Consider the following 26,745-nt stretch of genomic DNA (forward strand, 5'->3'; position numbering starts at 1 on the left):
GTCAGAGAGTCAGGGAATTGGTTCTTGGGCTTAATCAGAAAGGAAGAGAATAAGAACAGGGGGGAACTGCCTTAAACTGAAGGAGGGCAGGGTTAGATGGGATATTGGGAAGGAATTCTTCCCTGTGAGGCCCTGGCACAGGTTGCCTAGAGAAGCTGGGGCTGCCCCATCCCTGGAAGTGTCCAAGGCCAGGTTGGATGGGTTGGATGGCAGGAGTGGGACTGGATGAGCTTTAAGGTCCTTCCAACCTAAACCATTCTATCATGATTCTATGATGAAGAAAGATGGTATTAGAGGAAAGTGAACACTTAAACTTTGGAGCGTTGGATCCGAATTTTTGTCCAATTTCTTTTGTACAGAAAAAGGCCTTGAAATGACACCGACAGAACTCACTGCAGCCTCTGACACACTGCCTTGGATGCCCAACTCCACCCCCTGCCCCTCAAGGACCTTCCCTGTTAAAACCCCCCTGTTTTGGCAGCGGTGCCCGTGCCCCTCACCTTGCTGGGTCAGCAGGGGGGTGCTGGGCAGGGCAGGGTCGTAGGAGGCCCCGGCCGGGGGCACCGCGGGCACCGCGAAGCTCTTGAGCGGGTGTGACGGGCGGACGTGGGCAGTGGGCAGGCCCTGGGCAGGGTCCTCCTCCTGGGCAGTGCCCAGGTACGAGCCCGTGGAGCCCTCGGGGTCCTGGTGGTCGGTGCCCGGCGGGGCCGAGGGCGCCGGCAGCGTGTCCGTGCTGGGCGTGTTCCGGACGGACTCTGCAACACACACACTGCAGTTACTGCTCAGAAACGGCCTCTGGGGCACATGGAAACACAGCAGGCTACTGGGAAGTACCTCTTCCAGGGTCACTGTTACAGGTACCGAGGGAATTCGGATATAACCCCAGTCCTGTGTGACTGCCCTGTTCTACGGTGAACGACGGCTGTCTGGTAATACAACGAGCTGAGAACTGAATGATTCCACACCCCCACCAAGAGCAAATCAACAGTTCTGCACTGAAACAGCTCCATGGAGTAAGTCCTCAGATAAAACAGCAGAGAACACAAGCATTCGTTCTCATTCTGCCCTTGAGCTTCTCATAGTACTGGCATTTGTAACCAAATCTGTAATTTAAGGTTCACACCAAGCACTAGTGCAGACACAGGAGCCTGAGTTTTTTCTGAGACAGGCTTGAAATCCATTTACCTGGAGTCACAGGATGGTTTGAGTTGGAAGGGATCTTAAAGATCATTTAATTCCATCCCCTGCTATAAGCAGGGACACCTTCCATTATCCCAGGTTGCTCCAAGCCCCATCCAACCTGGCCCTCAACACTTCCAGGGATGGAGCAGCCACAGCTTCTCTGGGCAACCTGTGCCAGGGCCTCTCCACCCTCACAGGGAAGAACTTCTTCCTAAGAATTTCTTCCTACTTGCTGAAAGCTCAGACTCAAGCTCAAATGAAATCCCAGGCTTGCTGTGTTTGCAGCAGGCTCCACGCTGACCTAAGAGAACAATGAGATGGTATCTTACATTCAGGGCATCGTGATCCTACTTGGAGCACAGGCAGGGAAGGATCTGGATTGTGGGAGCTGTCACTTCACTGGTATAAACCTCTGCCTCTCACATATTGCCTCCCTGTGTCCTTGCAGCCTCAGGAACTGCTCTCATAAGGAAACAACACTTTTGGCTACGACACCTTAGAAGGTTGACCTTAAGCTAGAAAACCTCAGATTTCCCTCCAACTCGACATTTTACCCACGTGCAATTTAGCAACAGTGTGGCTTCAGAAATCTTCAGAGCACTGGAGACATTGCAGAAACTACTGCAATTCATTGTGCCTGAAAATACTGCATGGAAATCACCCCCATTTTCTGTGTCCCTCAGGAAGGTTAACAAATGTCAGCTCTCGGTAGCCAAGTCTGGACCTTTCTCCTCTCTTGGTTTGAAATGGTACTAACCAGGGAAAAAGTTACCACATTAAGTAGCTCAGATTTAATCTGGTGTTTCAGGGCTGAAGGCTTTAGCATAAGGAATCCTCCTGTTTGTGGCTGTGTATAAAACACGAAGCTTCCTCTTCCATCACGTGCCTCAAGGATCTGCACAAGTAAGCTCAGCCTATCCAGGATTTTGTCTGCACTTACACCCACGTCCTTAAACCTCGTGGAACACCACAGTGGGGACTGACAGAGTTTCAGGCTTTGATTTCCACATGTTTCGCTCCCGGTTCCATGAAAGCAACACGTCCCTGGTGGTTTGTGTCTCACCTGTGGAATTGGCCCTGTCTGAGTGGGACAAGGCTGTGCCCAGGGGCCAGGGGCTGGGCTGGTGGTGGAGGTAGCTGCGGGTTGGAGAGGCGAGGCTGCCGGAGTGGAAATGGTGGTGGGGGTTATCGAGTGAATGGATGGGATGAGCACTAATCACAGCTGTGGATGAACACAAGACAGAGAAACACTTAACACACACACAGTGCTTGTGGACTGAAAGGCACCACATCCCTCCCTTCCCCACACAGCCACTGCAGGGGAGCCAGACCCTCAGCTGGTTCACAATCCACCTTAAACTCCTGGGTCATCAGACCCAAGTCATGTACAGGACAAAACCATCACCTGATTACAGGCCAAAAAGCAGTACCAGCAACTTAATTCACATCAGGATGCACCGTTTGATTTCAAGGAAGAGAAAAGTTCAGATGAAGAATAGAGAGAATATAGATCTACTATCCACATATAGTGTGTGTGTTAAAAAAGAAACAGCCCTTTGCTTCCTCATATCCTTCCAGGATTTTTGTATTTCAGTAGTCAAAGAAGGAGCTCACTTGGTACACACCATTACTGCAAATTATGCTAAAATGGAAGAGACTGAATTATCCTAAATTAGTACCTAGAGGTTAATAACTAGATCTGAGTGCTCCAGTTGGGGGGAAGCCATGGGAAGGTGTCTGCAGGCTCAGAGTTAAACACACAGAATGGTCCTGGTGGTGCTTCCTGAGAAAGGGCCTCACATACCACTGTGAGCTTCCTGTGGAGCTTCTGCAAAGCCTAAATGACATTATATTAATGTTGCCAGTTACTATAAAACACAAACCTACTGCTGGAGGCCCTCAGAGCTCTTGAAAACAGGATAAAAACTCAAAGTCACTAAAACGACCTCAAGCCCTGAGGCACCAGCAGACCTTGCACCTCCTTCCTCATCCCACCCGCCCCAGCCAGCTGTGCCTGGGCCTGGTTTGTTCTCCCTGGGCAAGGCAATGGCTAAGAAAGAGAGGGAATCAGCCAGGCTTTTCCAGGGAACACAGCAGGACTGGCATCACAAAGGGCTGTCAGAGCCAGGGCTGCTGCTGCAGGGAAATCACATCCATGGCTCTATCTGCCACAATTATCACATCAGCCTGAACACAACCAGCAGGTACAACTGGAATTACTGCCTCCCAAAAATGTGTATCATCCTGTGTGGGACTGATATGTAGGTTGTTGAGTGTCTTTGCTGTGAGTTTTTCCTTTGCTACACTTTGCTACAGCTGAATTTTCAAAAAGGCTCCACTCCAAAGGTCAAATATTAAGCTGCTGCTGAGGGAAGGCTCTTGTATGGACTGAAAGATGGTTACAGATACAAAACCAAGGAAGGGGCTTGATGGTGGATTATCAAGACAGAGGAGAGTGAGCAGCAGATTCCAAGTAGCAGTGCCAGCACTGGCTTTAATCAGTTTTCCTTCTCAGTGAGCAGACATAGAAGCAATCAGAGAAATCTTCCCATTTGTCAATAATTTTAAGGTCTCTGGGGTAGGCAAATGCCATTCTGGTGGCCAGGAGCTCCAGAAGGGCCTCACAGGGCTGAGTGAGAGAGCAAAGATTCCAAGGAGCTCGTAGTAAAGTCAGAGGAGGCTCTGAGAATGGCAACTCAAGAGCTACAGGGGATGGAGCAGCTGCCTCATGAGGGGAGGCTAAAAACGTGGGACTGCTTGGGCTGGAGAGGAGAAAACCAGCAGCTGAGAACCTGACAGAGATGGAGCAGCTCTCTGCAGTTCCTGTGGGACAGCTGGGCACTGGCAGAGTTCAGAGGGAACGGCTACAAAAAGCAGCCAAGCCCACAGGCTCTCCCTGGGAAGCACCAGAGTGGGATGGACAGACACTGGACACACTCCTGACTCTCCTCCACTCCTCACTCCAGTGCAGCTGCTCCTTTTCCCCTTTTCCCTTAGTCTAACTCTGCCTTTCCCATAAGGGGCTCCGGGGCCTCCTCTGAGCTACTCCCACTGCAGAGAGGCTGGAATTGCTCAGGAGCAGTGAGCAGGAAGGTGTGGGTGTCCCTGTTTGTGGCATCAGTGTGGCTGGTTTGGGCACTCCCCACTCCAGGAGCAGGAATGGGGGGCTGGTGACTTACGCTGAGGTGGCTGAGAATCAAAAGGCATCATCATCTTGGGCCTCATCCCCCTCCTTCCTGCCAGCGTGGACATGCTGTCCTCGGACTCGTGTCCTGAGGGAGAGACACTGGGGTTACTGACCTGCAGCTCCTGGGGCACCTGAGCACTTCAACCCCCCTCTCTCTAGTCCTGTTTGCAGTTCTGTGAGTCACAACTGATAAAAACAGCTCTTTCATCCTCCACCAGGTGGTGAGAAGAGGACAGTTATTTGGTACTGGAGAAACTCTCCAGGCCCCAATACAAACTTGAACTTCTGGCACTGCAGCTGTGGGCTGAAAGGATGTCACACACAGCTCTCAAGAGTTCATTTCAAAACACTTGTTAGATGATGTTCCAATTACTAGCCAGTATTTACCAAGAGAAAATAATGATTTGACTCCTGGGCACTCAATTTCCTCACTACAACATGTGATCCATCCTTTTTAGGGAATCTTAGAAACTAGGAACAAACTCAATTCACTACTTGAAAAATGAGAACAAAAGAGAGTGACTAAGTAATATCTCAATAAAGTGATTTCACCACTCAGAGTCAAATGTATTTAACACCTCATGGCCAAAGCACTTGTTGATCTCTCACCTCTGTAGGAATTCCGCCTCTGGTGGATATTGCTGTCCATGGAATTGTCAACTGGGGTGATGTCTTGGGAGTTGCGAGGGATTGGGGTGTCTGTCATGATGGGATTGGGATCTGGAGACTTATCAATGGGTTTGAGCTCCAGTCTCTCATGATGAATCCAAAGGTCAGGAGGCTTGACATCTTTGGAGTTCCCCTTGTACTTGTGGGAGCCATTCACTGATTTGCAGGCAGCACGTTTCCTGGGAGGGAAAACAAAGGAGATGTTCTCAGATGTTCTTAGGTGTCAGCCTCACCTGTTGAAAGGATTTCCCTCAGATCCTGTATCCCTGAGCAGAACCTTCCCACCGGCAGGACGCTCTGAACTCTGCACACAAGCCCAGCCGACATCTCAAAGCACGTCCTGCAACTCTGATGCCACGAATTTGTCCCCAGCGGCCCCACATCCTGCAGCCCAAGCCTGCACTGACAAAAACTGAATTTGCAGTGCTTGTGGTTGTTAAGAGAACATTCCAACCATGAAGTGAAGGTGCACCACGCTGTGCCCCTGCTCCGGGCTCAGCTCCAGCTAGAGCTGGAGAGGGAGGGTGCAAACAGCCAGTTATCCCAACAGGATGGTGAACACTGAGGATCAATGACAGGAACATCACTTTCAGCACTGCTCAGACTGAGGAGCTTTTCATGGCTGTTGAACAGCAGCAGCAGGAATCTACGGTGAAGCAGAGATTTGGGACAGTGGAATTTGGGAAAAGGAAAATGTAGGGTTCCAGCACTGCCCTCCACACTTGCTCCTCACAAAGATGGGGGAAGGTGTTCCCTCTGGGTGACCCAACTGCTAGAACTGGCTCAGATATGGCTCAGTACCAGCGGGCAGAGCCTCCCACGGAGGTGACTCCCAGCCAGACGTGCTCCCACGTCCTGCCCTGACCCAGCTGAGCCCTGGCACACAGCAGGAGTGACTCACTGCTGGGGGCTGCTGTGTAAGGGAGGTGCCATTTAGAAACTGAGGTTTCACAGGGCTGTTTCTGCTCTTTGAAAATCAAATGCATCTCTGGGGCACAGGCCCATCTGCGCTGCCCTCTCCCAAGCACATCCCCCAGCTGCCAGACATTCCCACATCCCTGCTCCCTCTCCTGAACAACTTGCATTTTTGCAGGATGGTTCAGCTTCAGCAAAGCAAGAGGAGATTATCTTCCAAGCCTAGCTTTTAAAAATCTGTTTTGCATAACAGCATCTTTTCAAACTTAAAATACAGCTTTCAGCTCTGGTATTTCAAAGAACTTGCAGAAAGAACCTTCAGGAGCCTCTAAGTGGGAGCACTGCTGCTGTGGGCTTGATTCAGGTGTTCTAAATGAGGAAAGAATTCAGGTACACACCTATATTATGGATTTTGGAGCACTTTCCTAAGGAGTCCAGCACCTGATTCAGATTCTACTCCAGTAATCTGTCTAAAAACTGGATATTATCATGCACAGCTTGTACACCAACTTCACACAGTGGAGGACATGCTGAGAGCAGGAGTGAGAAGCTGCCTGAGCTGTGGAGCTCTCCCAGCTCCAAAGAGATGGACTGGCTCCAGTTTGGAAACAATATTTTAAACAGCAGCTTCTCCTGAGAGAGGGGCAGGTGCAGGGACACGTGAGAGCATTGCCCAGTTTGGGTGTGGACTCCTGATGCTTTGTAACTCTGGAACATGGATTAGGAAAGACAGACCTTCACCATCTACAGCCTGGAAGACTTAAAGGAAAAAACACTACAGCATGATCAAGAAAAGATGAGGTGCCAGGATGAGGTGGGACAGGCAGGGCAGGGCAAGGGCTGTTACTTTTTCTGGTGCGAGGTCGTGCGGCGGGTGCAGAAGACGGCGACGATCACCACGACCACGATGGTGATCACCCCCACGGACACGATGATCACCAGGAGCATGTTGCTGTCCAGGGGAGAGGTAGGACTTCCATGGGGACTGTTACTGCCTGTGAGGGTTTGAGATGGGAGAAAGGGGTTATTTATTCCATAGGAAAAGCAAGGAATGCAAACCAAAGGTGTCTGGCATCCTACAGATGGGCAGGATGAGATAGTTGGTCTGCCTGGATCTCTGGGAAGTGCTTATTTTTCTGTCATTTGCCACCTGTGCTTCTGTACAATTGTTGAGCTATAAGGGGATTTATAGATCCATTCCCAACCAGGCCTATCAAAACTTAAGTTCAGCCAACTCAAATAGTTACCATATAGAAATTCAACAGTTAGTCTAAGGAGAGTTAGTCTGGGGTCTTGCTAAAACCCCCATACCACAGGCACCCCCTTGGAGCCAGAAACCACCACACTCAGTATGAGAATCCTACAGGGGTCACTTTGCCCTGAAAGAATAATTTTATCAAACATTACTGAGCGTTACCTCAGGGCAAGGTGTCCCCAACAGCAACCAGGGGAAGGAGGAACAGGAGGTTTTTCCTTCCTAATATGTTCCTACTGAAATAATTGTCCACTTGTGCACCACAGCAGCCCTTTAAAACTCCACAGGAAGCAGATCTGCTCATGGGAATGCCAGGAGAGTTTTGCCAGACACTCCAGGCAGGAGCACCACAGCAGGAGTGTTACAGGACTTACTGAATGGGAACAACTGTGGAGAAAAGTTCTGGAACAGATGCCAGGAGTGTTTGCTAGGTGAAAGACCAAAGGGAAATGAAACACATGGACATGGAAAAGCTTTGCAGCAACACTCACCTCCAAGGGGGGGTTTGTAGTCTGGTCCTAAGTCCACTGGGCGACTTCCCTTCCCTGCAGATCCCGAAGCTGAAAAGGCCGGATATGTTGGAATGTTACACACACACACACACTTTAGCATCTCTACGTTTCTTTTAGAACTTCTCTATGCCCCCATGAACAGTTTTTCCCTCCTTTTCTCTCCCCACAACACGATTTGCCTTTGCACAGCACTTGCACTTCTCCAAGAAAAAAAACTTCTCCAGAAGAACTCTTCAATTGTTTCCTGAGTTATTCTTTTCCTAACCCAGCTCGGGAGACTCTACTAATAGTCATTTTTAAAATGATAATAAAAATCATTTGCAGCAATGCACAGGTACATGTTGAGGCACAGGGCTTTGCCACACCTGGACTGACAGTTAATCATCCTGAAACTGGAATTGTCCACATTTCCTTTCCTAACACCCCATTACAGCCAGTGTGGGAGACTGGAAGTAAGTGGAGGATCCAAAGCACAGTAAATGTAATATTAAGGCCCAACCTATCCATAAAAACCTGCTTTCAACCCCATTCTCTTCTGTTCACAAGTGACAACGAAGCCTCACAAAACTGTTTTTGGTGAAACCCGAGGAAACCAATTCATTATTTACATCCAAAACCTGGTTCTTTCCCTCTGTGCTTTCATTAAAATGCACTCAATGCAGAAATTGGTGAGAAGAATACTATAGTGGGGGAAACGTTCAGCAAGGTGCAAAGAACAACATTCCTCTGGTTACAGGAATCCAGAATATTTTGCACATTTTTACATTGTTCTACAAAAAAAAAAAAAAAACACAAAACAAACCTAACCAAGAAGTCAGGCAATTTGGCAGTTTCCCAATCAGGAGAAGGATTTTTTCAGTTAAAAATCCCCTTTAATCAAGAAGTAATAAGTGTTAAAGGATGTGTAACAAATGGAAACTGTGAACTTCAAGTCAGAGCCTGTAAATTAGTCACTGAAATCAAGACAAATGGCAAAACCAGCCAAAGGGAGCAGCAGGAATTCTGATTAAACCTGGGCAGGGTAATAAGGAGGAATGTTCTGTGTGTACAGCAGGAGTTCCAGTCTATAATGATGGAAAAGATGTATTGCAGGACAAATGTGCCATGAAAAAGACACATTGCACTTGCCAGGGCAGAGAGGACCCTGCACCCAGTGCTCTCCTTTTGAAGCACTGCACTAATAATCCTGCAGCAGCAAGGACAGAATTTTACAGCATTTTAAACAGCTCGTGTTTGATATATTTGTGTCTGGATGGCCACAGAACCTGCACTGAAAAGATGGGAAAAAACCCTAAATGAATCCTCTGGATCCCTGAACCTGGCACTGAGGAGCTGCTGGATCTTCCACCCAGCTGTGGGAGAAGGGGGGAATAAAAATAACCAGCAGTATTTTAGAAGGACAATTAGACACCCTGAGCATTTCTAGTGCAGCAGCTGGAGCCTTAACACAGGTGAGACCATGGAAAAGGGGGTGGATAGGAGATGGTTCCTGCTTTATGCCCATCTTTCTGCTTTATGGAAAACAGGTATTTTCAAAAAACTAAATGTCAGACTACAAAAATAGTTGGTAACAGTAATTATGCAGATATAGAATAATATACACAAAATATACTGCATTTAGGCTTCCCAAAAACATTTCACTGTGTCCTGTACAATCCTTTGTTAAAACAGCATCATAAAAAAGCAACATGGCACCCATTAACGAGATGAACTACACATTAACTGATAAGAATAAGAATTAGAACTGAAAAATCATTATTCATGAAGAACATTTCTAATGAGTTCTGCAAAGACCTGTGCTTGGCCAAGGGTAGTTCAATATCCTTAATAACACAAGCAAAGAGAAGGAAAGCAGGGAGAGAAAAAAACAGACAGAACCATCAGGGCCAGAGAATCAACCCATTGTAGTTTGGGTCCTTCCCAGTCCTGAGGAACTTGCTGGCTCTTTCCTGAGAGTCCCAATTCAGTGATGCTGTCACAGAGCAGCTCTTCAGCTCCTTTCCTGCATTTCCTCCACCTTCTCCTTTCCTACATTTAAGCTGCTGCCATGATTTATAATCTCTGAGTGTTTCAAGAGGAATTCTGAAACAAAACTCTCCTGGCTTTTGTGATTTATAAATAATGGGATAAGAATTAATCAAATTGTTACTAGAAGAACACGTTACTTTAGGATGGATGGAAGATTCAGTTCTCTGCTGAAATGGGGTTAGAACAGGGCAGAATAGAAAACAGCAACTTTTCCCTAAAACCTTTTAACCTTCCCCAGTTCCCTCCCACTGCACCTGGGCACGGATGGTGTCAGGGAGAGCAGCTGCTCACCCCCAGGCACCCCAGATCCCAGAGCCCACCTCTGGCACAGGGGCTGCATATGAATTTCCTCCTTAATCCCCTCCTATCAGCAGTATTTGGTGCACAGGGGTAAAAGCATATTTAATAAATTACTGCTAAGTAACAAGTTGCAGAGCCAAGTCCAACCCTCTCAGCCCCTTTAGGATCTCTCTAATTGCAAGTCTAAGCTGTTTGCCAATAGCCTTTTAAACTCATCCCTTCAGACTAATTCTTCCCTTTTTATTGGGCTTGTAGGTTATTTGGAAGAAAGCAAGAACAGCCCTGGGACATTCACCTTATAATTCCATGTAGGAAGCCTCAAAGCTCCCGTTTTCCAAACAAACATTTGAAAGCCTGAAGGCTTTTAGGAGCCAATGCTGGGCTCCTCAGGAGAGTCTGGACTCCAAAGGAGCTGACAGACAGAATCTCTCCTGCACAAAGCTTTCCAGAACGAGCATCTTTGCCTTTCTTATGACAACAATCCTGGATGTGGAGCTCACAAGCAGCACCTGTGCTAATCAGAATCCGTTTGATCTCCACCCCCTCGTGCCGAGGTCCTGCAGCAACAGGCAGGGGCGGGATGGCCCATCCCTGCAGAAGGGTCCCCACCCACGTGGCCCTTCATGGGACCCCTGACTACAGAGATCACTTTATATTCCCAACACCAGCCCACACACAGGACTCCCAGTTCTTCCACTATTAAAACCACAACAGGAACTCGCCCATTTCCAGTCAGAGCAGCAGATATTTGTTTCATTTAGAAAATGCAACAGTGCATGGACAGCAAAACCAGGATGGGTGAAGGATGGAGTGAAGAGAAATGTTGGCTGTTCATTTACCTTGGTCATTGGGCATTTTATCTGAGGACTCAGCTATGGGGCAAGCACAGGGAGGAAAAAACAAGAGAGATCACAAGGCTTGAAGAGTGAGACAGAATTTCAAGTTTCACACAGCACAGGCAGACTGGCTACAGCTCCTTTCTGACCACCAATACTCACGTGGAGAAGTGCCCAGGGCCAGGCTGGACAGGGCTTGGAGCAGCCTGGATGAGTGGAAGGTGTCCCTGCCCATGGCAGGGGGTGGGACTGGATGATCATTAGGGTTCCTTCCATCCCAGTTCTATGATATGTTTCCACAATGATAAACTCATAACTTTTTCTTTCTCCCCCCTGAGTACCTTTCTCAAGCTCTCTCTCATTTGTACTATTTACCACCTACCCACCACCATCAGTTCTTGATTCAGGAGCCTGCTGTGTCCCACGAGTTCCCCCTGCACCACCCCAGTCCCAGGGAGCAGATGTGACACAGTCCTGGAGTGTCACTGTAGCCAAACCTGGGTTTCTCATAACTAAGGATCCAAGAGCAGTCACAGCACCATGAACCAAAGAGCTGAGCACCACCTGCACAGGGATTAACTCCAGGCAAGAGCAAGACAACAGGGAGTTCTGCTCTAACCCAACTCCAGCCTTTCCCAGTGTAAGCACAGACTGCACGCTCCTGGTGCTCGTCCTTCTGGAGGAGCTGTCAGAATCCAGGTGCCACTTTACCTTTGGGGGTTCTGAACTGCACGGCCTCGGACATGGGCCCCATTCCCTTGGAGTTCCTGGCCTGGATTTTGAAGTAATAGGGCGTGTCCAGGGTCAGCTCCTGGATCTGGTGGGTCAGTCTGTTCCCCACGACCGGCTCGATGACCCAGTCGTGGATCTCGGCGTTCACGTCGGTGCTGTAGTAGATGATGTATCCTGTTCCCAGGGGAGAGCAGGACAGTCACCAGATCGCACAGAAAATGAGGATTAGGGGGTTGCTAAGGGTGTTCTCACTTTTCCCAAGACTAAGAATGCATCCAGACACCAGCCACCCTTCCCACCTGTTATACAGCGAGAGGAAAAAAGCCCTTTAAAATATCAACATCATTTCTGAGCACTGTTCATTGCACATGGGAAAACTGCTCATTTCCACCTCTTTACCTATTTATAAGTAAAATAAGATAATGCTGTCGTTATCAAAACATTCTCAAAGTATTACTATTATCTTATTAATATATTATTATAATACATTATTTAAATAATGTTCAAACCACAAAACATTCTCATGCACAGCTCAGCAACATGTGTTCAGTAGTTTATAATTATTTTATTTTCAGTGTATTAACCAAGTGTTAATGCACAAAACAGTGTTTTCCAGTGCATTAACAAAGATGACAATAATCTGAAGAGCACTGAGGTTGTCCTGCACAACCCAGGAAAAAAAAGTATGAGAGGAGTTTATGTTCTGTTATTGAAAAGCACTGCAATTGTAAAAATCAACATGAAGTAAAAGCTTTATAACTTTTTTTACATACGAAACACAAAGCCTCAGCATAAAATATATAATTGAACCAATATAGGTGTATATATATGTAGATATGATTTATTATTTATTATTTATATTGTCTATATGCTATATTACAATTATATAATATATTGTAAATATTATAAATTATATTATACTTACGGTGCATATTATATTTATATATTATTATTTTTATTACTTTATATTATTAATATTTATTTAGTATTTTACATCTATAATATATATTATACACACATATATTTAATATTTATATATATGTATGTAGTGACAGTTCAAAGCACTATAGTGGCACAAGCAGTGAGTTAACTTATGACTGTCCTAATTATTCAGCGGGTTTAACGATGCACATCAGGAACCCAGCCTGGCCCAGCTCAGTATTCCAAATCCATCCCAACCACATCCAAAGGGAGATGGGAGCTGCAAAGCCACATATTCCACAGACAGGCTGCCCAGGGCATGGAATGACATCATCCCTCGGTTTTTATGGCACTACTCAATGCACAGAGTTAATGACTCATTAGTTAATGACTCATTAGTGGAGCCTGGAGCTGTCCCTCAGCCGGGGCTGTTCCCACCAGAGGGCACTCGACCCCCACATCCCAAAAACTGCCTCATTCCCTGGAAAAGGGAAGCTCATGCTTGGTGCACTCAAACTTACCAGTTAATTACTATTTTATTTGATGTTTTAACCTGCTGTTTATGCACAAACTAATAAGCACTGGATGCTTTTGTTCAACCTATGTGGATAACTAAGGCTGCACTTCAGAGCAGACACTGCAAGGGCCTTTTTTCCCAGGAAAATGGGATAATTTTGCTCATTTACCACGTGCAGGTAAGTGCTGGTCTCTGTATGTTGTTCCCCGTCTCCCCTGAGGGCCCTCAGTGTCAGATATTTGTGCCTGCCCTGCCTGAAGGCCCCTCACTGACCACCACCAGCTGATTCTTTTCACCTGCACTTCAGATAAAGGCTCTTTTTTCTCCACTCAAACCTTCCTTCCCACAAAGAGGAAACATCTTGCTGCCTTTTCCAAGGGATCTAATTCAATTCAGTCTCCTGTGCAGAACCTGGGCTCCAGTCCTGCCTAATCAGGTGATCCTGCACCGTGGTTAATTCTGAGCACAAACCCAAACCCATACACTGCAAACAATATGCCATTAAAATCTTATTTAAGCTTAAAACCTGGCATAAAAACAAAGAAAAACAGAAGTGAATTATTTCAGAAAGCCCTTGGAAATGGGAATCCAAACAGAAATTACGGACAGGAATCAGGAATTATCACTTTCTGTACAGTGATTTATCCTACGTGGCAGTGATGCACTTAAAGGCAAATAACAGTTTACTCCTAATGGTTCTGTCAGGGGACTAATAAACTGCCTTTAAGTCTGTTCTGTGACACAAAAACGCCACTAAGATGACAAAGAGCACTGGGATGGCTTCTCCTAAATAAACCACTGATGGGCCAGAGGCGTTATGGACAATTTCTGGAGGCCTGCTATTAGAACAGCACAATCTGAGGAAGGCAAAGGTTATGGAGATATTTAAACTTCCAATTATATTTCTGGTTCCACTCCAATTTCCCACTGCAGTTAGTTTTAGATCTTAATATATTTTTACGAGGTACAAAAGTAAATAATTAATCTGAGCGGCTAGAGAGACTGACAGAGCAGATACAGAGCTCTGGGCAGCCCTGGGCTACAGGGAGGGTGGGACACGGCCCCAGGGTCATGCAGCACCCCCTGGGCTGCCCCCCTGCCCTGCCCACCTGTGATCTTGCCGTTGGCCTCGGAGGGGGGCTGCCAGTTCACGATGATGGTCCGGGGCTTGCCCTCCTTGCTCACCACGGTCACGTCCTTGGGAGGGGAAGTGGGCACTGCAAACACACAGAACCAGGCTGTCAGACCCACGGGGTACAAACAACACCCTCAGCACCCTGGATTTTTGTTTTAGATGAATGCAAGTTATTTTGGTTTGTTCTCTTCGATGTTAGTTTTAGGAATCCACCACCTACTGTCGGGGTCTCACTGATTTACTCCATTCACTGGTGACCTGGAGTGCAGCACCTCCTTCCCAGATGGAGCTCCCCCTTCCCAAGGCACTGCTGTCACCACATGCTGTGATTCAGGACTGAGTGAGCCCAGGTGTTCCCAAAACCATGGATCTTTGGACAACTGAGGTCGCTGACTTCTCACCTGAATTTCTTCGGTCATCAGAAAAATCATACCAACTTGTGAAAGAAATACATTTTATTTAGGTAGGCACATGAAATATCTCCATATTTTCAGGTTTATGGTGGGACTGAGACCCAGAGGTTGTGGACTCCCCATCTCTGGAAGTGTCCAAGGTCAGGCTGGACAGGGCTTGGAGCAACCTGGGCTAGTGGGAAGTGTCCCTGCCCAGGGCAGGGGGTGGAACAAGATGGGCTTTAAAGTCCCTTCCAACCCAACCCCTTTTGAGTTCTATGACTCCAGAAATGCCAATTTACCATTTAAATCTAAATCAGCAAAGTAAATCCACCAGCAATTTCAAATCTGCAATTGCTGACTGACTTTCCTGAAGGATTATTTGTGATTTGGAAGGAAATCTGCACCTCAGAAACATCTGAAAGGAAGAAATATTTGCTGACCACAACTGTCCAACCTTTTTCCTTGGGTTAACTTGGAGTAAATCCACCTTGGATATTGGATATACTAATACAATAATAGTAGCCCTGAGTGCTTGCAGTGCTTCCTGCATTTCAAGAGCTTTATTTAAGTTACCAATTAGAAATTCATCCCTCCATTCCTCTGAGATGGGCACCTGGTATCCCTCTGTGAGGAATAGGTGGGAACCAGGACAGCCAAAGCCCAAAAGTTACTGTAAATATTACCCCAAATACATAAAAAGAAGATTCAGAGGAAGAAAAATCAGGAAATCACTAACACTCAGCCCAGGATCCCATATTTTCCTTCATCATTAGCTGAGGAGCAAGTCCTACACAATGCTGCTACTCATGATATTCCAAAATAATGAGCTCAGGAATTTGGCCAGTCATACAAATCACAAGACCTTTTATGAGAAAATATATTTAGCCTTTTTTTTTTCAATCTTTTTTTCTTAGTTCCCAAGTTTTTAGGTCACATTTGCAAATATTGTCTATAACCACTTCAACTTGGGATTTCCTATTTAAATGCAACGAGACCTCCTGCATCATTGCTCGTGTGCTTCTTGAGGTTCAAATTCTCTGTTAAGGTCTTTATCTCTGCAAATTTTATAGTCCCTGCCCTTGGTGCAGAGTTATGGGTGAGGACTGTATGTGTGTCAGCAAAAATAGCAAAGAGAGTGTTTTAACCTGGGAATAGTCACTGGGATGGGAAAAGAGCCTCAGCCCAGAGCTGGTCCCACATCATGGAATTCCCTCCAAAAACCACAACAGTGTTTTCAAAAGCAACTGAAGCTCAAGAATGGTTTATGGGACTTCAGAGTAAGTTCAGAGATTTCAGATTTTATCCAGGTTTTGCTTTTTCTCATGCCTTGTTACAGAACATTTGGGAGCTCTCACTAATTCTTTGCACGCTTGATTTTTTGGCTGTATTTTAATTTAGCATAAGAACTCCAGGCTCATTTGGATGGGCTTTTTGTCCTTTACAGTTCATCTAAAGAGAAACCTAAGCATAATAAGCAGCAAATTTAATTGCACAAAGTTCATTTAACACTGCAGGATAAAAAGAGCTAATGAGGGGCAGGTCAGGGGAGAGGGTCTGGCCCTCAGTTACTCCGTGGGCCCAAGGTTTTCCTTGGCAGCTATAAAACCTTTTCTGCTCTGAACAGGAATTTAGGGCTCATTTGGATGTCTTAATTCCTACTGTGATTTTTTTGTCTTCATTTGCCTCATGCACCTCCTCGCTCTGTCATAATTATCATCACACAGCAAATTTTAATTATTATTAGCTGAAGTATTTTCTTTGTATTTGCTATTAACGTGCTCTTTTTGAGACGTTTCAAGCACACACTTTATTCTCTCCTGCCCATGAATTGTGGTACATTATTCATCACTTCTCTGTAATTTGATGTAAATTCTCCTGCATGCAATCATCCCTTGGAATTTTGAAGTATGTTGTTGGTTTTTTAATCAGAATTTCTGACTAAACTATTCAGAACAGCCCCCCCCCCCCCCCCCAGTAAGTATCATCAGCAGAATCATTTAAAAACCAGAAAGCTGGCAGACCTGGCTTGATTTCTTTCTGCTCAGCCCTCCCAGAAGCCCAGCAGTACCTAGTTCAAAGGTGGTCCCATGTGCTGTCATGCTCCAGGTGCTGGATCTGCGGCCCTTGGTCACCATCACCGAGAACTCGTACAGGGTGTTGGGCTTCAGCCCCGTCACCAAATAGCTCAGGGTGGTGGCATTGGCAGTCTGAAAGAAAGGCAAGTGTCAGGAACTGCTGAGCCATCAGTCACAGCCCTCAGGTGTCTCCAACATTTCCATAACCACAGCCATTAATTCCGGGAGGTTTCTCCTCTCTCATGTAAATTCCTCAATCAAGGATTAACGTGCAGTTGTTTTACCCTCAACTGGAGATCTTCCTGCAATCAGCACGAGATTTAACAGCAGTCAATTATAAATTAAGAAAGGCAATACAAGGTCCAGGGCCCACTTGTTATGCAGTGGCTAAATCACTGTTTACCTGGGGGGCTAATTTACAGCATTTCATTAACTGGGGAAAACAATAAGCCCAGCTAATAACAATCCTGATTGAAACCTGGAGCTGCCTCCCAAATTCCTGCAGAATTTTCAGGACATTCTTAAATATAATAAACAATCAACTAAAGATACACTAGAAAGACGTGAAGAGAACGAAGCTTTACTAATACATAGACTTTTTCCAGAACAAGATGGTTATCTAGGATCACACACAAAAACTACACATTTAATGAACAGAAATTTTAGAATTTCTAAGTAAGAATTTCTATAGAGAATTTCTATTATAGAAGATCTTACTAATTCTTTGCACACTTGATTTTTTGGCTGTATTTTAAAAAGAACTCCAGGCTCATTTGGATGGGCTTTTTGTCCTTTGCACTTCATCCACAGGGAAACCTAAGCATAATAAGCAGTGAATTTAATTGCACTAAGTTCATTTAACACTGCAGGTTGTTATACATAAATAGTGGAATTTGTAACTCGGCCATTTTTAAATATCTGGTATTTGCTATACGTGGCTTGAACATCAACAGAATGCACTGGAGGCTGTGGGAAGAAAAAGAAAGGTGTATTTACAGATATGTATATTCCTTACCTTGACCTGCAGTGATCTAAACATGGAATTAAAGAGTTGTTTCAGTCTTTGACAGGGCCAACAACTGGGTACAGCCACTGACTCCAGAAACAACACCTCCAGCTAATTAATTTTCAAGGTAAAGGCACATTTCTTGGGAGCTCTGTGAGTAATACAGTCCAAATTCTGCAGAGAAAACCCTGATTTGTCAAGTATCAGGGAGAGCCTTTTTCTCTTACCCTGGGTGGAAGTCCAGGAATTGTGATCCAAGGGATGACTGTGGTTTATGCCAAGTATTTTGCTCCTTCACCAACATCACAGGGGTGGCCAGTCATCAAGGGCTCATTTAATGAATTAAAATTAAATCCTCTATTAACCTGAAACCTTCACTTGGTACACACTCTGAGTACCTCTGGAGTAAATGGATTGTGGCTGATGGGTTGTGACAAAGCTGGACTGGGCACAGCTCCCTGGGAAAGGAGGGAGCAAAGCCCTTGGCCTGGGACAGCGAGGGAATGACAAGTCCAGAGGAGAAATCTTGCATTCTGAGCTGCCTTACCCCCAAAATGCACACCAGCTCTTCCTCTCTGGAATGCCTGTGGGAATTCCAACAGCACTGGGACATTCCATAGTTTATAGTTCCTGGTCTCTCCCAGCTGCAGCCAAGCTCCTTTCACAGGTTAAGTTCTGGTTTTCCCTATGGCTCTGAATCTTGGTATCTTTTAGTCTCCCTGCACATCCCACCGGATGTAAATCACACATCAAGGCCCACCTGGAGGCTCAGACTTCTCTGCTTTCTCCAGTTTTTAACACCACTCCCAGTTTTTAAGATCCCAGCCTATCCCATGGTACCAAACCCCACTCACTCTCCATAAATAGTACCCCGAACAATTTATTTCCCTAAAAGATCCGAGATAAGGTTTAATATTTTTGGTTCTGCTTAAGAGCTGACTGTTGGATCCCAGGGAGCTGCAGGACAACCCCAGTCCCCAACAAAGGCTCTTTGGAAAACTGATCCATGTTGGTGCAGCAACACAGTTCAAAGCACAGTGGAGCCTTTTAGGAACTGTATCCCATCTGTTCCTGTGTTTACAGGCTCCAGATTGACACAACTCCTGTATAAATAGAGGAAAAAAAGGCTCCTTAAGGTGGAACCACTTGTGTTGGGAGCACAGAGCTCCTTCAGCAGCAGTTTGGGAGTGCCAGTGAGAAACAGGGGGCAAAGGGAGAAAATCTGAACGGATGGCTCCAGCATCCATTGGGATGACAGGGATGGATGAAACCACCCTGTGCTGAACAGATGCAGCTCTGGATCCTGGAGAACAGAGGTTCTGTGCCCAAGGCTGTGGAACAGTTGCAGGATGTGGGTTCTCCAGACATCCTGGGTGCCACATGGTTAGAGCAAAGACCCTCAAACATCGGTCCTTTCAGGTAAATGCTTTCTACAGGGAGTGATTCTGAACTATATTCCATCATTACATATTGGCTTTGGTCCACAATAAAACTTATCACCCACTGGCCACCAGCACCAGGAATGGTGGGAATAGTTCATTTACCACTGAGGGTGGGGTTTTTTTAAGCAATTAACTACAGAAACTGTAGCTTTCTTTAAATCACTCCTGAGACATCCTCTGCACATGACTCAGGAATGTGGGCTTGCCTTTAGAGGAGGAATACACTTCTAATATTTTTTCGTTTCAATAAAAAAAAATAAATCTGGACCATAACAAGACAGCTCTGCAGAAGTGTAAAGGGGACTCCACTGGTTGGGTATTTTAACAACCAGTTCCTCTGAGCCTCATTGTAAATGTGAAATTTGCAGTCAACACCTTTGAGGCCTCCAGATAACCCTGAAAATTAATAAAAAAATCCAACCAACCAACTAAAAAAACTGAAACCCCAAATCCAGTTTCCAAATCAAAACAGATGAAAATGGAGGAAGGTAGGGACATCATGAAGTTATTGTTGTGTATTTTGCATCCATTGAGTTCCCAAAGGAAAGGTTCGCTATCGACTCGGCATGAACAGAAAAGGTTGTAAAAGGAACTGAAAACCACAGGAGTCAATCTTTTCCCTGCAGGACTCACCCCCAAATTCAGGTTCTCTGCTGGCTGGGGAAGAGGCAGAGAGTCAGTAACACAGACCTTCCAAGTGTCCAACTATCCCTGTGCCCCTGGCTCCAGAGCAGAACACCCTTCTGGAAGTGCTCTTCCATCCACTCCCACAACCCCCAGCTCCAGCTCTCTCACCCACAGAACACAAAACCAACCTGGAACAACCCTGCCCCTCCTGGCACAGCTCTGCAGGGTGTTCTTACCCTCAGCTGCCACCTCAGCACTCCTTGTCCCTGACCCCCAAGGCTGCTGGAGCTGCTGGAGCCAGTACCTTGTACTTGGTGTTGGCCGGGATGTTGGTTTTCCAGCGCACTGTGTAGTACCGAGCGTCCGTGATCTTCTGGTTCTTGGGCAGAGAGTTGTCTGCCCACGTGATCCGGATGGTGTCGTGGCTCAGGATGGAAGCCTGAACTCCCACCGGGGGCATCATGGGAGACGGGTCTGGCACTGGAGTGTATGGAGCATTAATAACAAACAAATCAACCTCGGAAGTGTCTGGGGAATCGATGGGCAAGGAGTCGGGGATTACAATTAAAACGGGAGGAGGCGGCATTTTAATGTAAACCAAAACAAAAAAGGGGAAATGCAGGGTAGTGCAATGAGATGGAGGGTGAGGAATGGAGAAAAAGAGAGAAAAGCCAGAGTTAATAGGTGACATCAGACTGGTCAATAACATCACTCTTGCATCTCTTCCCTTCTATAGACAGTAAGACAACACAGACATGCTGGTATAATACTTAATGGTATTAGTGTGCAGTGCCCTCAACCGTGGCCTGAGAACCCCAAAGACACAGCCATTTTAACTGCATTTTCCTCAGGATGTCCACTGAGTCCTCTTCCAGAAAACAACGAGGAGAACAAAGACCTGGACTCCTTCTGGATGGGGAAATGTCCCTTCATACACAGGGAGCTTTTAAAGCATGTTATGGGCATTGAGTCCCAAGTATCAGACAAATATACAGTAACTGTGAACTGCAACTCTATAAAATGTCTAAGGATTTTTAGTCCTGCTCTCCAGGACTAAACCAAAGTGCTGCACCTACAGCAAACCCCTCGCTGGTGTCACCAGAGAGCACAGTGAGCCCTCACATGGCAACACCTCATCTGCAAACCATTTCCTCTGCTTAAACTCTTTCAAAATTAAAACTTCCACCAACTTTTTGGTGTGACAGCAGAGTGAGACTTAGATAAAGCAAACACACATCACATTCAAAATCTCAGTGTAAAACACCAAAAAAGCAGTATTTGCCCCTGAACCCCAAAACAAGGGCTGTGCCTTTAGAACAGCACCCCCAGGCTCTGGGTTCACGTAATGTTAATGTTGGGAACAAGAACATCTATCAGCAGCTGACAGGTAAGTTCTGTAGCTTCCAAATGGCCCCAGTTTTAGGTTGGTTTAATGTGAGACAAGTGAGGCAATCCCTGAGCAGTGAGGGCAGCCAGTTAAAGGGATGGGGAGCGCTGGGTGGCACGGACAAACCAGACTCTTCCATCCCACACCACCACATTCCAGCAGCTGTGCAGGACTGGGAAGAGCCCCTGCTCCTTACCGGAGTGGGGCCGGGTCACGGCGCTCTCGTACAGAGGGATCCCTTCCCCCACGTTGTTAAAGGCCTTCAGGGTGATCACATAGTGGGAGCTCGGGTCTAAAGGGAAAAAAGAGATTAGAATATCAAATGAATCCTATTTTCTGCTTCTCCATACCCTCTTTGTTCAGTATTTTAATTTTTAACTGAAATATATGAAATAATTTGATTTAATTTGAACTGCAAGTCTCCGTGCAGACCTTCTGTTTCTGTTCCCAGAATCCCAAACCGGTCTGGGTCGGAAGGGACCTTAAAGTTCCTCTCATTCCTCTGCCATGGGCAGGGACACAACAGCTCTCATCAGTGGAAGTCTCTAGTCACAGAAAATCTCCCTTAAGTACAGCCAGAAGAGCAGTGAGGAAAAACAATTTAAAATGACCATTTTACGCTGCTCTACTACAAAATAACTCCAACCTCCGATTTTATGGAACTTCTCAATATTAATATTTCTTTGGCTTTCAGGCTATTTTACCCACCACAGAGAATTCTGTGGAGGGGTGAATCTATTTTCCTTTCCAAGGAGCTGCCAGTGAATCTTGGTGACATTTTAGTTCCTCTTTTTGCCTGAAGCCACCTGTTCTGCAGCTCCAGCTGGAGAATGAGGGGCCCCTGCTGCTGCTCAGCATGGAAGGGGTTGTGACAAGGGCTGCAGGAGGTGACAGGGGCAGGGCTGGGGATCCCCCTGGCTCACCCAGGTTCTCGATGGTGTAGTATCTCTGTTTATAGTCCACCTTGATGGTCTGGGCGTGGGGGGAGCCGATGCCGTAGCCGATGGCGTAGCCCCTCACCACCACGTTCTGGTTCTCCGGGGGGGTCCAGCTCACCACGATGCTGGTGACCAGGGGACGGACGTGCAGGGAGCTTGGAACCTCAGGAACACGAGTTTCTGTCAAGGAAAAATGATGGATTTCAAGGCTTTCTCTCAAATAAAGGTAATTCCACAAAGAATGTGAGGTGGGAGGGCCAAATGAAGCACTTCTACTCTGTGTGAAATGAGCACGTTCCAATGGAAGAGCTTTGGTGTCCAAGGGAGAGCAAAGAGCTCCAACAAACAGAGCTTTGGACACTTGTATTTAATAGATCCTCTCTTTAAAAGAAAGGGCAGTTGTACTGAAGAAAGTATCACATCTGCTCAGGGCAGATTTTCTGGATGGTTGTGCATCTTCTCACCAATTCTTCCAAGCATGCATTAGATTTATCCCATCCTTCCCCTCCACAAAGCAATCTGTTTCCAATTCCATCACATCCCTTACTTGTGGGCATTAAAGTAATTATATTGAAAATCCTGATAACGAAAAAAGGTTCCTGAGCTTGTTGTAGCATTAAATAGGATATTGCAAAGCTCTGAGAATGCACCCTGCATTTGTCCTACACTTGTTGCTGCCTAAATCCCTGTGTTCACATAATTCACAAAATACAAGCAGAAACTACACAGCCAAACTAAAAGATCAAAACACAGAGAGTCTATATCAAATGGTCAAACCCTACCCCCAAAAAGCAACACAAATCTCTTCCCAACCCACGGAGAGATGAAATGTGGATCCTTAAAACCAGGACTTCCCCAACATGCCACAGTAAGCCTCTCATGTTTTTACTATAAGGTTTTTCCCCTGCTGTTGATTCGAACCTAAAAGCAACCTCACAACTGTCCCTGCAGTGTCCACAACTTTGGTTTAACTTCTAGAGATTAAATAAGACTTTTGTCATCCCACTGGAGCTGCCGTGTGCCCACGGATTATAAACAATTCTGTGCAACAGCAAACTGAGCTCCCCACTCTAAAATAAAAACAAGGACTTCTGCTTCCTGCAGGGATTTAATTTTAATGAACATGCTGCATTTCTCTAAAACCATTTAATAAAGCACCACAAAAGGATTATTTGGATCATAATACAGCACTGCCCTGCCAGCCCAGGGGGTTTCTGGCCTCCAGCTGACACAGCCCATCAATTAAAGTTCACAAATATTAAACACAGCAAAGCTCCAAGTGCAGCCTGAGAGGTGACATTTTTAACTGCACAGAAGCTGGTGCACAGGGGATAAACTTTGTACAACTGTTTAACACCTCCTGCTCTGCACTCCTGGGGCACCTGCACCAACACAGGATTGTCACACTCCAGCTCCCCTGTACCTTGAGGAGACTGTCAGGTGAGTTATTTTCTATTTAAATTCAAAAAGCAGCCATAGGAATGAAAAGAAATTATGCCTTCCCTGCCTACTGAACCCGAGAAGTGCAAGATTAGCTGTAAATACATTTGCATGGTGTTAAAATTATCCACATGAGATTCCTAAAGAAAGAAACTCAAAAACACACATCATCTCCCCAGTGTGCACATACAGAAAGTTCTCACACATGTACACAGAATGATCTGAATACCAGGTTAGGTTGTCTTGACTGTGAATTTTTTATTACTTTATTCACTGGAAAGAATATGCAGAAAGAAATTCAGATTTCCTGCAAGGACTGCAACATTCCAAATTTAAATGACAAAGTCAACAGAGAAGGAAAAGGTTCCTTTCTTCTCCCTCCTTCTGCCCTGTTTAAATTTAAATTTAATCCTGATGCTATCCTCTGGCAAAGCATTGTTAACTCTAATTCAGGGACCTTTTCATTACCTCCTGAAGTGCCTATTTACAGAGCTCTGCTCCAGTTTGGGGACCTCGTGGCTTCTCAAAGCTCCACAGTTGTGTCATATCCACTTAGGGGAAGACAGACACACAGATCAAAGTGATTTCAACTCTGAAAAGTCATTTGAAATATCTACAGACCTGAACTGCACTGTTAACACTGGAGCAGGGAGAACAAGGATTAAGTTGAGCATCAGCTTTGCAGAGCACAGAGACTGGAGCAGGGGCTCTCCAGGGCTTTCTGAGCCGACTGTGAAGGATCTTCCAACAGTGGAGAGCAAATATTGAAACACTTTCATTATTTCATCTTGCAGCTGCCAGGAAAGCTGAACTTGAGGCCACACAGATGTGAAAGACTCAGCTGGATCCTGTGGCACTGAGATGGAATGACCCTCTCAGCTCCTTCCACAAGGCCAAGAGAGAGTGGCCCCCAACAAGCAGAAGGGAACTTGGGTGCAACTAATTTTGGAAACGGGAGCAGTGCACCCAGAACCACCAGCTCCAGGTAGGCAGTTCCAAAGAGATTCCCCCCCAGCCATCCTTTAAAAATAGACCTTTCTTCCATTTTACTGGCTCTTGGTCAGATCTGGGAGATACTCACAAAATTGCTCCTTTGAATTCTGCCACAATCAGGTTCCCACTTGTAAATTATTCCACTGTAGGAAAGACCAAACGTCTGGACCAACTATCAGAGGTCAAAATTTGTCACAGAACATTTCCTACTTTAATTGTTAAACTCAACACTGGGAAAACAAGCTGTTACCATGGTTCTGTATATCACACATCATGAATCCATGGATTTGGTGGAAGAGACTTCACTGCTGATGGGAGATATGGTCTGAAAATTTAATCAATCTGCCTTTTCTCCTCAAGTGGCAAAATAACAGCTACTGTGGGTCAAAGAAAGCACAGCACCAATGAAATATGGGGGTAGGACTGCAAAGGGCTGTGGGGGACAACGTTTTCCTTTATTTATTTCTTTCCTATTGTGGCATCTCACTGTCACTCATAATGAGGTATTTTACACTTAGTGCCAACATACAGCACCAGAAAGTGTAGAAGTAGGGTTTGATTCCAAGCCATTTTGCTGACTTGGCAAGAATTTTCTGTTAAAATAGAAATCAATTTAATAAAAAATTAATCATAAATGAAACCCATGGTACAATTAGAACACGGTAAAACTGACAGGTTTCCCTTTACCAAAGGCAATGAAATTCCAGTGTGCCCTGCCCCTGAGCTGGGATGGCTGTGAGGCCCCTAAGCTGTGATGGTTGTGATGGTTGTGAGGCCCCTGAGCTGTGATGGCTGTGAGGCCTCTGAGCAGTGATGGCTGTGATGCCCCTGAGCTGTGATGGTTGTGATGTCCCTGAGATGTGATGGCTGTGATGGTTGTGAGGCCTCTGAGCTGTGATGGTTGTGATGGTTGTGAGGCCTCTGAGTTGTGATGGTTGTGATGGTTGTGAGGCCCCTGAGCTGTGATGGTTGTGAGGCCTCTGAGCTGTGATGGTTGTGATGGTTGTGAGGCCTCTGAGCTGTGATGGTTGTGATGCCCCCGAGTTGTGATGCCCCTGAGCTGTGATGGTTGTGATGTCCCTGAGCTGTGATGGTTGTGATGGTTGTGATGCCCCTGAGTTGTGATGCCCCTGAGCTGTGATGCCCTGAGCTGTGATGGTTGTGAGGCCCCTGAGCCATGATGGCTGTGATGCCCCTGAGCTGTGAGGCCCCTGAGCTGTGATGCCCCTGAGCTGTGATGCCTGTCATGCCCCCCATCCCAGTGCTGCTCTCACCGTCCAGGTCGCTCTCGAAGGTCTCCGCTGACACCCAGTCGGTGGCGGGGCCGGTGCCGTTCACGGTCATGGCGGCCACTCGGAAGCTGTACTCGGTGCCTCGCTCCAGCCCTGCCACAGGGACAACCCCGGGGTCAGCACAGGAATTCCCACCGCGGGCAGCAACCCCAGACCCGACCGACACACCGGGATAACCTGATGGAAACAAACCTTCCACCCACCCTGCCACCGGAGCGCCGTGAGGTCAGGGCTGGGAGGAGCCCTCAGCCAGGGGACACCAGGGAGGGGACACCCGGGGCTGGGATGGTCCACTGTCCCACAGACTGCTGGAAGGGACTCTGAGGTGCTGTGTACAGCCAGCTTTAATTCACAGCTCTTAATTAGTTTTAATTACTAATTACATCCACAACTAAACCTAGGGGTGGCACAGAAGCAGCAGGTGAGCAAACTGTGCAAACTGTTTAGTCTATATAAGTGTCTATAATAAAAAATGATAATAAAAAATAATAATAATAATAATAAAAATTGAAGCAGTGTGAAAATGCACTCAAAATTTGATATATGGAACATCCAAACATATATGGATATATGGAACATCCAAGACAGGCTTTGTTGTGACAAAAATATACTCGAGTTACAGGAACATCTCGGTTCTGAGAAAACTGAGACTTACTGTCATAGCTGGAATTTCTGAGAAAAAAAATCAGAACATCTTATTAAAAACTGCGTGTTCCTCCTCTAGAATTTCACAATTTCTTCTCTTTTGACCAACTGTTCATTTACAGAGATTTTAAAAACGAACAAAATGTTATCTTGCTCCTGATCTCACGCACTGCTCATTTCTGCTAAACAGGATTCTAGTTCTGGTAACAATATATAATTTACACTAAGTGATGGCCCAGACTGGATTTTTAAGTGTACAAAATAGGGGATGTATTATACATTCACGCTAGAAAGGAGGAGAAAGGTTGATTCCAAT

At 46.0% G+C, this 26,745-nt stretch overlaps 1 protein-coding gene across 11 annotated transcripts in view; it reads right to left on the minus strand.

Annotated features, from left to right (window-relative positions):
• Nucleotides 1–26,745, minus strand: part of NEO1 (neogenin 1) — a 167,535-nt gene that overhangs the window by 4,728 nt on the left and 136,062 nt on the right. For 3 of the 11 annotated variants that reach the window (XM_051796371.1, XM_051796368.1, XM_051796373.1), the window contains exons 14-27: nt 25,767–25,877; nt 22,045–22,239; nt 21,318–21,413; nt 20,039–20,262; nt 16,653–16,791; nt 14,164–14,271; nt 11,596–11,790; nt 10,888–10,920; nt 7,700–7,768; nt 6,801–6,948; nt 4,979–5,217; nt 4,362–4,454; nt 2,246–2,404; nt 501–755 (exon numbers count right to left, since the gene is read on the minus strand). In XM_051796371.1, coding sequence (XP_051652331.1) covers nt 501–755; nt 2,246–2,404; nt 4,362–4,454; nt 4,979–5,217; nt 6,801–6,948; nt 7,700–7,768; nt 10,888–10,920; nt 11,596–11,790; nt 14,164–14,271; nt 16,653–16,791; nt 20,039–20,262; nt 21,318–21,413; nt 22,045–22,239; nt 25,767–25,877 — 2,064 coding nt within the window. The remainder of the gene's footprint in view (nt 1–500; nt 756–2,245; nt 2,405–4,361; nt 4,455–4,978; nt 5,218–6,800; nt 6,949–7,699; nt 7,769–10,887; nt 10,921–11,595; nt 11,791–14,163; nt 14,272–16,652; nt 16,792–20,038; nt 20,263–21,317; nt 21,414–22,044; nt 22,240–25,766; nt 25,878–26,745) is intronic. The other 8 variants (XM_051796376.1, XM_051796370.1, XM_051796379.1 and 5 more) reach the window with 4 other exon arrangements.

The sequence above is a fragment of the Manacus candei genome, unplaced genomic scaffold, assembly GCF_025592945.1.
Source record: "Manacus candei isolate 608988 ecotype Guabito, Panama unplaced genomic scaffold, ASM2559294v1 h1tg000046l, whole genome shotgun sequence".
NCBI classification, from domain to species: domain Eukaryota; kingdom Metazoa; phylum Chordata; class Aves; order Passeriformes; family Pipridae; genus Manacus; species Manacus candei.